We start from the raw sequence: 11951 nt of genomic DNA on the forward strand, positions 1-11951 counted from the left end.
CTTGGTGTGTCTCAGCTGTTAATACTTCCGTGCGGAATGGGTCTTTGTTCCAATCAACAACGTGAAAATAAATATGTATATATATAGGCATTATTTATCGCCGACCGCAGATGGCGTGTTCACATACGGGACAGTAAGAAAGATATGAACAAAATATGACCTTAGAAAATCGAATGGGCTCCTGGCGATGTCATTTACTATATCAATGTTTAAAAATTCAATTTTTGTCCAAATTAAATTTTATTTTAACAACGAAACATTAATATTAGTAATTTAATAATTTTAATCTAACTCAGTAAATTTAATGTCAATAATTTTAATCACTTAGTAGCTTTCATTATTTAAATCTCAATAATATTAATATTGCATATATTTAGGAGAAGCATCAATATTTATTTTTTTAATAAATTCTAATAAATGCTCATAATGTGTTTGTGTATCCGTAGTTCCTTCCGTATTCATGAAAATTTAACTGTATATACATTGACATAGCTATGCATATCTAATGAGAATATAACTGTACAAATATTTTTAAAGCAAACTTATAGAATAAAGTTGCCAAATTATATTGTATGTGTTTATTATCGCATTATAAATTAATAGTGTTCCAAAAGTTTCAATCAAAATGGTAGGATTATTTATTATCGTTTACAATCTTGACCATATCTTCGCGGTATACTTATTTTAATTCTTTTACGAATCGTATATGACCTAATATTTCAGTAGCTAAAATGTATTTGAATAATTTTTATTCACAATATAAAATAAGAAATTATATTATTTTAGAGTAAATAAATTTGACAATTTAATTTTTATTTTATCCAAATTATATCGCTATGTTAACAAACTCTCGATAATATTACAAACTTTTTTAAAAACGGCACCATTACTTTAAAATTTAAAATAGAAACACTTTTGTTAATTTTTTTTTTCTTTTTTGTGAATCATTATTAATTTTAGTCTATGTACGTATAATCAACTAAAAATAAATATATATATTTTATTTTTAGCACTTTCTACTAACCATATATAAAATAAAGAACCACAGATTATGCGCGTAAAGAAAATATCTGTGTAATAAAAATAAAGTAAAATGAAAAATAAAAAGACCTGAAAACATTGTAAAACTTTTATCATATCATACAGAAATATAAAATTTAAAATAGATAACTGTTTATTTATATAGGTAGCGTGGCCGAGCGGTCTAAGGCGCTGGTTTAAGGCACCAGTCTCCTCGGAGGCGTGGGTTCGAATCCCACCGCTGCCAAGAATTTTTTTTATTAAAAATGTGTAGCGAAAAAAAAAACACTGAACTGTTTTCAATTAAATAAGCACAATATAATAAGAATATTATACAAAATCTTGAAATAAAATGCATAGCATGCATATACATAGGTATATAATAATGTATATGACACAAACTAAAATTTTCAGAAAGTAGTTAATTATATTACACAGTTATAACACAATATTGTCTTCAAAGTAATTTGTTTTTTTTTCCTAGTTTTGTTTATTCATAATTACTCGTAAGTGCATGTTTGCTTATAATAATAGTGAAAGCTTTGAATAACAATTAGATTAACCAAACAATTTACACACACACATTATTATTATACATGTTTGTAAATTGTTGTAAAATTCGAGTACATATTATTATTATTTGAAAGATGTATTACAGTAAAGATATTTCAATTCCCAAGTTTTCTTAAAACATCCACTTCTGTTCTATTTTATTAATATAATGTACGCGTTTTGGTATATGTGATCTACATTCTGTATTTGACATATATTCTATTCGTAGAGTGTAATATACGAGTATATAATAGATATATAATTTTCAAATAAATTTCAATATCTGTTTAAATATTATTATATAACAATTTATTAAAAAGAAAAAATATCTTACAGCAAATAATTTTGTCCAAGATTCAAAAGAGTTGATGATAATATCAATAACGAATAAGAGACCGGAACGGCGCTCTATTCTATTATAAAGTCTATCTTTATACGTTAATATAAAAATATATAAATGTATAGTAGTATAATCTTTAAACTGTAATACAAATTTACTATTTGCTTTTCTTCATTATTTTCGTTTCTACTTATTATTTTTTTTTATAATATTACATTGACCTTATTTATAAAATTCATTCACATACTAAAATATATATTTTTTTTTTTATATTTAATAGGCAAAATGACAATATCGGCGCAATTTTTATTTATATACGGGATATTGATACAATAATATTATCAAATTTAAAATAATATTATTGTTCTCTAATTAAAATGAAAATTTTCTATATTATAAACCTTAACAACATTTTTAGAAAAACCTGTGATTCATTCACCAGATCTATCATTAATTGAAATATTTTTGAAATTTAAAGCAAGTGTATTTCATTATAGTATAGTGATAGACAAAGTAATTTTTGAATTCTAATTAGGATGCATTAAAATCTACTAACCAAATAAAGTAAATTTGTTACTAAAAATTTCAATAAGAAGATGAGGCACTAATCAGGCAGTACTAACTAGTACCGCAATAATTTTTGACAAATATTCAATTCTTCTCCAAAAGTAAAAAATTAGGTAATTGACTTCCAAAAATTTCAAAGCCGGATTGCTTTTTTTTATAATATATGTTTGTAGTGTATGTAACGTAGGTTATTAACGTCTCTCAAATCATCATAAAGAAACAACAAGACGCGTATATGCTGCTAAAAGTATATTTTTAATAAAAAAAAAAAAATTTTTTTTGAAAAATCTTTTTCAAATATTAAAATTTTTAATGCGCATTCAATAATTTTTAAATTACGTTTCGAATTCGCAAATGTTAATGAACTCATTTCAGAGAGCAAAAGAGAAGAAAAGAGAAGGAATCCTTTTCAAAGAATGCAATAATCCACTACTTAACATGCTCCAATAAAAATATTATTACGCGTCTGATCAAAGTTTTCCGCTTCAAGTTGTTTTTTGTATTTTGCTACTCTTTTTTATTATTATTATTTTACAGAAAAGAAGACTACGCATAAAATATGATCGAAATCAATTAATAGCAAAATTAAAAATTTTTTAACAAAAACAGAAATTAAAGTCAGCAGAATACGTAAAATATCTCAAATCACATACGTACATATACAAAGCATAGACTTAAAATGTCAGATTATACTAGTTTCTCTTTCACTTCTTATCATTTGTAAAGGATGAGTCAAGAATATTAACGTAAATTATAACAATGATAAATGAATTTTTTTTTACAAGTAATTTTAATGCAATCATTTAAAATTTATCATGAATTGTATATAACAGAGGTAGCCAAACCGCGATTCTTTTAACAATTATTTGTGGCACTCAATAAAAGAACGCGAGTTCTCTTTTAGTTTTTGTGTTATTATATTTCAAAAAAAAATTATTATAGTTCCGCTTTAAAATACCACTTCAATTACTTAAAACAAAATATAAACAAGTAAAAACGTTTCAGTCGGTATAAACCGATTGAATTATACCCTGCACCTTTCGTTATTGTGTAGCAATTACTTGAACCTCTAAAATCATTCTATATAAACTTCACGGACGTCTGACCTATAATTGGACATCCGACTGCCAAGTTTCATGAATCTGACCTTATAATTTTTCCAAATATTTAAAATTAGCTTTTGGAGTTGTATGGTAAGTACCTGAACCTGCCAAGCAATTCCACCAAAACTTCACAAATATATCTGATCTATAATCGGACACACAACTGCCAAGTTTCATGAATCTGACTTTATTATTTTTCCAAATATTTAAAATTAGCTTCTGGAGTTGTATGGCAGGTACCCGAACCTGTCAAGCGATTCCTCTAAAACTTCAGATATATATTTGACCTATGATTGGACACATGACTGCCAAGTTTCATGAATCTGACTTTATTATTTTGCCGAATATAAAAAATTTGCTGTTGGAGTTGTATGGCAGCCACCCGAACCGGTGCAGCTATCCCATAATAATTTTTAGAGCATGTGCAGAATATAATTGGACACATGTATACAAAATTTTATATTTATACCTTTATTAGTTTTTGAAATATTTAAAATAAACTCTTTGAGTTGTATGGCAGCTACCCGAACCCGTTGTCCGAATTAGTCCAATAACAATAGGGCTCGTCCTTGGCACAAAAGAAAAAACTTGTGAAATTTTGGTGTCGATTGCATTATTCGTTTTTGTGTTATCGTGCGATCGGACGGACGGACGGACGGACGGACAGACGGACATGTCTAAATCGACTCAGAATTTTACGCTGAGCAAGAATATATATATATGTCCATACCGCAGATGACTCCTTCAAGTAGTTACAAACTCCATACCAAAGTTAATATACTCTTCACGAAGTGCAGGGTATAAAAAAGCAACTTTAATTTCCTTTCTATAGCTAAGAATTATATGAGTCATCAAAAACTGCCTAAATAAAATAATTGCAATGGACACTTTATGATATTGTGCTTTGGAGGCAAAATTTGGAATCACTCTTACTATACCAACATAATTTATAAACGGGAATTTTTTAATACTTATTTGATTGCGGCTCACGAATTACAAGTTTTGAAAAATTACTCGGACTATTAAGGAAAGACTATTAAGAATAAAATTAAGAATATTAACTCGAAAGGAAATATTTTCAATTGAGTCAACGATTAATCCATAGATTTTCATTTGATAGTTAAAATCTAGTTGTCCATGCTCTACTGACTGATTCCTATGCATATTTCGTTTCTTAGAAAATTCTGCTTTAAATTCGATAATAGCTAAAACATTTGTGTCACAGACTCTCTACTTGCTTTTTTAATTCCAATTAAAACAAAATATCTTCATTAATTTGATGAAATAATAATTATCACATTTATCTATTAAAAAATCACAATACTTAGAATTATAACAATATTCTCTTAAGTAGAATATAAGTTATTCGCTTACTTGTGAATAATTAATTGATATTACTTACACTAGTATATTAATGTATTTTTCCATAATATTAATTCTAATTGTATTGTATATTCTGAATCATTAAAATATCTATAATTACTCGGACTATTACGTCAAATCAATTAAAACCGCAGACATTCGAAATTCTTTAGTTTAATTTTTTCTTTTCATAATGAACATTACATCAGACATTTTAAATAAGGATTGTCGTGCTTTATATTAAAAATATAAACAGTGATAATTACTTATACACTTTTCTGAATAATTTTTCCATTAAGAGAATTCTTAAAAACTTGATAATGCAAAAACCGGAAACCGAAAAATAGTATCGATATTAATTTATTTCCTTAATCGAATTATTGTGAAGGTGCTACAGATGCGTATCTATATGATGCTACTTAAATATTCTCCATTACAGAAATATTTGAATTTTTTTTCAGTAAACTTATGATTTGTGAAAATTACTGATAAAGATAAAATTATTGGCCTTTAGAGTATTTATTAATTCTATCCTACAAATGACCCCTTTTTAAAATTGCAAAGTATAACTCGAATTTAATTCAAACGACACATACACAAGTACTGAAATTGCCAAAAGTAAGTACATGTATATGTATTCATTCTAAAAAACTATAATAGGTGTACCATTATAATTTCTTTGTCATTTTTTTTTTTGCAATTAGTTTGGTTGTATTTTATTTTATTAAAATTTAATTAATACTTTAATAGATGATGCAATATTTTTAATAATTATTCGAGAGATAGTTTTCGTAATTCATTAATATATTAAAAATATTGCAATATTCATCTTATCAGCTCAGCGAATTTATTTACAAATCACCGGAAATTATGTTTTATGTAATTCATAATCAATACAAATTTTGAAACAAATTATATATTACAGCTATATAATACATTGAACATTAAAGAATGAATTTTTTAAATACTGCGCATTTGATGAATATTACATACTACTTTAGTTATGTTAACTAAAATGCATCAGGTTTCTAATCAAATCAATATAGTATTAATAGGAATTATTAAGCAATGCTATTAGTTTGATTGGAAAGTTTAGTATAATCCACAATATTTTCTAAAAGATTTGAATATACTTTCAAGAATAAATTCTGTCGACTATTTTTCGTGACTCATACTTAATACATAAATATGTTATACAACAAATTTTATTAGATCGTAATATGGGCTAGAATATGTAAAATTTAAGTATCTTAAAATCGAAATTTTACGTTAAGTGGACTGGAATAGTTTTGCCATAATAATTTTGCCTGCTAAAAATACCTTAAGTTGTTCACGGGATAAAATAAAACTAGATAGAAAAACCAATTCACATTATTTTGTAACTTTTTAAATTATGGAATGTACTCAGGATTTTTTAATATAACACCATAAAAATGGTAGTTAACATTCCATACAGTTTCTTTTCCCAACAAACATTACGTAGACTGCTTAAGACTTGTGTTTTCCCTAGCTTTTAGTTCTATAGCGCCTTAACATTTATTTTGTTCATATCCTAAAAATGCAAGTGATTGGAAGCAAAAATTTCATATAACATTTTGTTTTTTCAAATAAAACACAAAATATAATTTTAAACTAATAGATACTTAATTACTTTTATATTATATTTTTAAATACATTAAGTAAAAAATAAGTACTTTCTTCTCTTATAATACGTCTAATATAATTTTATAACAATCTAGTAAATAGTTTAAGCTATAATATTCTTATAAATATGAACATTGTGTTACATCTATCTACATAATATTTAAGTATAATTAAATCAAATCACAACTTTTATATTTTTCAATATGAAAATTATTTACATACAAAACATATTTGCAATTATTTAAAATGTCCCTTGTATTTTTATAACATAAAAGTTTGACGATTTCATTATAAATCCTTGTCGTTCTGGTTTATTCACTGTTCAAATTCAGTCAGAATATTTGGAATGTTTAAAATACATTGAAATTCCCATTACTTCAGAATTCAATCTTTCAATATGATAATATGTAGGGTTATGTGGTAATATTAATGGTAATAATAATTTTTTAACCACATTAATTTTTCATCTCATTCACGTTCCAGTTCATCGCAAGATTCAACTTTTTGTAATATCAAACATATTGTGTGAAATAACTGGTAATGCTTCAGCTGGATGATCGTCATTATTTTTAAGATCAGCTTCTCCTGGTGTTGATAAAGTTGATATTAATAATTCGATACCAGTTTTTGATGTTGCACCAAGTTTTTTATTTTTTGATCTATCCTAAAATAAAACATAAAATAAAATTAATTAGTTATACAAATGCAAAAAATATTTAAAAAAATTTAAATTTTATAAGAAAATATAATAGTTTACTGATATTAATAACTAAAACGCAATTCTACACACGCCTCATCTATATTCTTTGTACTTATGTTGTTGAATAAAGGAGAGTAAAAGAGCACGTGTTAAAACAAATTCGCTTGATTATTTCACGTGCTTTTAAATTTGACAAAGTAAACTAAAATTGGTTTTTGTTTAAATGTGTTATACAAAATAAATTTTAAAATAATATTGAAAATTGTAAAATATTACCATATTAAAAATATTGCGAGTCAATTTCTAATGCATAAAAATTTAATTTTCTCAGCATGTGAAAGGCGTGACTATATAACAACATGTCACTTTCATATATATCTACACAACATAATAATATTCTGACGTTTTTTATGACATCACATTTAAAATAAACAAGCAATTTTTTCACCATAATTTGAAAAAGGTGAATTGTTTTAAATTATGATAATCAAATTGTTTCAATAATATAATTGTACAGTGTTGCCGTATTGCATTACTGAAGCAAAACTAAAATAATAACTTAATCTAACAAAACTGTGAAATATAAATTTATTCAATATTTGAAAACTATTGCAATATGATATATTTGATAATTGGAATTTGGTCATAATCAAAGTCCATGTTTTTAACATGGAGATGAAAGTAGTTGTATGGGCAAGACAGCATTTCATACACATATTATATGCATTTTAGGAGAAAATTCGAATATTTTATTTGAGTTTTTTCTAAATTTTAAATGTAATTTGCTCTGTGGGTAATTTTCTTTTAGTAAGGGTAATATTTTGTGGGTTGTTCTTCTTATATAATCGAATCCTACACAATTTTTTGAATAAATTTTGAATACACAATTTTTGATTTCAATAGTTGTGTATAATATAATTGTACAAGTAAATGATCACCATTAAATAAATTGAAAACTTCTCGGTAGTTATTAATTTACACAATTAAAATATGCGAGTTATTTTCTTGATGGCAAAAATTAATTACTTGTTTACATTAATAAGTAATGATAGTAAAACACTACAAATTAAATTATTAAGTATGTAGTAGATTAAGTTGAAAATGAAGTCATTTTGCATACCAGTGTAAATTTTTATTATTTTACAATAATTACATACAAAAATATTCTCATAATACCAAATTTAAAATATAAAATTAAAAAAAAAAAACTTACTGGACATTTTCCTGTATGTTCAACTTTATCACAATTATTTGATGATGAAAATACAATAGATCTTTTAGATAAATTTGTATTATCATTTAAATTATTATTATTTAATAAATTATTTGAATTATTATTTTCATTTGATTCATTTAATATTATTTGATTATCATTATTATTATTATTGTTATTGTTATTTGTTGTTGGACGCGCACTACAATTTTCTATAATTTGAATTATTTCAAAAATACAAATAAAATAAATGACGTAAATTCGTATCATGGTTAAAAACAAAAAAATTTTAATATTCTTTTACGTTATAATTATTTAATTTATTAAATTTATTTAAATAATTAATATGTATATATGTGTAATACTTGTGTTTATATACTGTTTTCTTTTATTATATTTTACGTTTTATAAAATGACAAATTTCCCATAAATTTTTTGACAAATTTCCCGTAATTTTCTTCTATTTTATTCAAATGTCTTTATTTCTTTAAATACAATTAATTTAATTTTAATTCATTTAAATATTATATAGGTTATGAATTTATTTAAATTTTTTTTTTTTTAATTTTCTATTAAAATATCTTGTCTTATTCAAATTTACAATTGAACTAATCGAAAAATTTAAATTGTATCACAATTTTATTTCCAATTTCATCTGCTTTTTAAGATTTTAATTTTCTATTTAATTTTTTTTTTCTTGTATTTTTCTTGTTTTTTTTTTTTCATTTTAATTATATAGCTTATATTGGAATAAAAAAATGATCTAAATTTTATTGATTATTGCGCACTATAATCAATTTTTTCTTCATATATACTTTAATTTTTTATATTGAAATAAGTCTGTCATCTTTAGCGATCACTGATATGAAAAGAAAAAAAATAATTATAATAAAAAAATTTAAACAAATTAAGGTTTAGTCTACATATGTGCATATACATATATATATGCATACACATATATATATATATATTATGCCTCAATTCACTTTAATTGTTTCTGTACAACATCGTATGTAAAAAACGAGACATTTATGCTATAACATGGAGCAAGACCCTTAAATATTTTATTATAATGATGATAATAAATATATGTATAATGAAATTTTAAATAATTATTATTCTTAATATTTTATATGATAATAATAATATGATTCGTAGAATTTCAATATGATTATGATTAAGGAATTTAATACAATAATAATAATAATAATGAGAAAAATACTCGTAATAATAAGAAAGATTTATTTTCAGTTTAGTATTAAATGTTATGGAATGAAAGAAGCACATTTTTTATAATTCCAATAATTTAGTTAAGAGCTTGTAAATTTAAATTTTTACTATTTGATATTAAATTTACTTAAGATTTCTGTATTAAGGGTAAAAATTGCTTAAGCTGACCTAACACGACATCAAAATTTTTTTTGATATTTTTTTACATTCTCCGTTTCCAATTACATACTATCTAACAATTATTTTAATTATGCAAGTATAGCTAAATTAAAAAAAATAATTATTTCAATAATTTCAAAAATTTTGTTAAGTTCGAGAAGATTTTTATATAAGAAAAAGGTAATAAATGGCTTTCTAAACCAGAATCTAAATCAAGAATCTAAAAAATAATATTATTATACAAAAAATATTAAATGCGGAAAAATGTCTTTAAAATTTTCGAAAAAAATATTTTAAAATTTACATTTGATTTACTAGACAGTACTAATTTTGACTTATTCGGTTTTATCCAATTGTCATAAAAAATTTATAAAAATTATGCAATTTAATAATATTTGTTCAAGTGTTTTCTGTGCTAGTTGCATAACAATATTGCAATTCATATTTGCAATGCGCATAACGCTTCACTTTCATTAAAACATGCTAATATAGTTATCAAAGTTTATGATTTTAATGAAAAGCTGCAACATAAATAGTAGCTTTTGTACAAAATTATTATTTTAAATTAATTCACTGTAGGTCTAGCAGCAAACAAAAGCCTTTAGTTTGAAAATATGCTTTAGAAATTTCTTTTTTTCAAAAAATATTCTAAATTATGCCATTCGAAATACGTTCCATTGTTGGGATGATAATGATTTTATTCTTAAAATGACCTTTGACACATTAATATGCATTTATACAGTATTCTATAATAACAACATAGAATTTAAATTAACACGCGAGGAAGATGATTATTTTAAATTTTATTGATTAAAATTTTCGCCAAATGGTCGTACTAAATTATTTTTATTTTATATACTTTTCTGTTTTTATTAATCTAATTATTTTAATTTTATTATGAATTTTTGCTGATTTAAAAGTTATACTGTTTATTTAATTTCATGCGAGTTCGGTATTCCCAGAAAGTATTTACAGTATTTTGTTAATGATCAAAAACAAAGTATTATTATTTTAATCGATCAAAGTAGGGGTTTAATGAGTTTCATACGTAAATAATGAAATTTGAAATATTTTTTTGGAAAAAAATGTATGTAAATTAAATTAGAGGTATGTATGTATCTATATGACATGCATATATGTAACTCTTCAATTATTACTGCTTCTATAATATTGGAGTTTTCCATTTTTAAGAATTTTTACGCAAATGATACTAATAGTCCAATAATATTGTAAAAGAAATTTGTTCCATTTTTAATTTAGAATGAAATTCCTATATGACACACTAACAAAACGAGTTGATATTAAGTGAGGAATTTATTTACTTGGTGCTATTCTTGCTTGTTTATCATAAGAAAATCAGTTGTTCTAAAGAAGAAAACTTGTTGAATTAAAGATGTTCGTTTTATATAAGTAGATATTATTATTTTAAAACAACCAACATGGAAATTCGATTAAAATAACGTCATTAAGAAATAGAAGTACCAACTACGGATCGTTTATAATTTTTAAATTTATAAAAAGTAAGATTTTTCCATTTTCCAATGTTGGACTTTTTTTTTTATGTCATAAGACAGTCTCATATTAAATTCTTTTTACATATAGTTTATTAAATTGTGGTATCGGTTCGACATAGCAACCTCAAACTTTGACCGATCTTATTTTTTTAAGTTCAAAATTATGAACTTTACTCTCATGAATTTAAATAATCACAGTCAATAAAGAATAAATTTTAAAATATATAATTCCAATTCCAGGAAAAAAACATATATATGAACTTAATAATTAAAGTTAATAAGATTATATTAAAAAAACAAAAGTTATTAACGTAATGACTCTTTACATAATTCTTATTATAGGCTGGCAAAAACAAAAAGAATAAACTCTTCTTATTTAAAAAATTTTAATTTCATTTAAATTTCTAATATTCTATGTAATTAAACATTTAATTGAAAAAAAAAAGATATTTTTCTGGGCATCTTATTGAGATTTCTAAATAATTTTATCTGAATGAAATTTGTAACAGATTTTATGCGCATTTCATCAAATTATTATAACTCTTGC

At 23.8% G+C, this 11951-nt stretch overlaps 1 protein-coding gene and 1 non-coding gene across 2 annotated transcripts; one reads left to right on the forward strand and one right to left on the reverse strand.

The window, feature by feature from the left end:
* Window positions 1-1185: 1185 nt before the first annotated feature.
* Trnal-aag (transfer RNA leucine (anticodon AAG)) lies at window positions 1186-1267 on the forward strand. The gene has a single exon. It is a non-coding gene; the product is annotated as a tRNA-Leu (tRNA).
* A 5380-nt stretch (window positions 1268-6647) lies between these two features.
* Window positions 6648-8801, reverse strand: LOC129613260 (putative uncharacterized protein DDB_G0292292). Its single transcript, XM_055527247.1, has 2 exons — window positions 8502-8801; window positions 6648-7252 (listed from the first exon to the last, which is right to left on the reverse strand). The coding sequence occupies exons 1-2, from the start codon at window positions 8769-8771 to the stop codon at window positions 7085-7087; spliced, it is 438 nt and encodes a 145-aa protein (XP_055383222.1). The 5' UTR covers window positions 8772-8801; the 3' UTR covers window positions 6648-7084.
* Between the last annotated feature and the right edge of the window lie 3150 nt (window positions 8802-11951).

The sequence above is a fragment of the Condylostylus longicornis genome, unplaced genomic scaffold, assembly GCF_029603195.1.
Source record: "Condylostylus longicornis isolate FDR11 unplaced genomic scaffold, ASM2960319v2 ptg000081l, whole genome shotgun sequence".
Classification (NCBI taxonomy): domain Eukaryota; kingdom Metazoa; phylum Arthropoda; class Insecta; order Diptera; family Dolichopodidae; genus Condylostylus; species Condylostylus longicornis.

Coding starts and splice junctions, on each gene's coding strand:
- LOC129613260 (XM_055527247.1), bottom strand. CDS start 8,771: ATGATACGAATTTACGTCATTTATTTTATTTGTATTTTTGAAATAATT. Junction 7,253..8,501: donor AACATACAGGAAAATGTCCA/GTAAGTTTTTTT, acceptor GTTTTATTTTAG/GATAGATCAAAAAATAAAAA.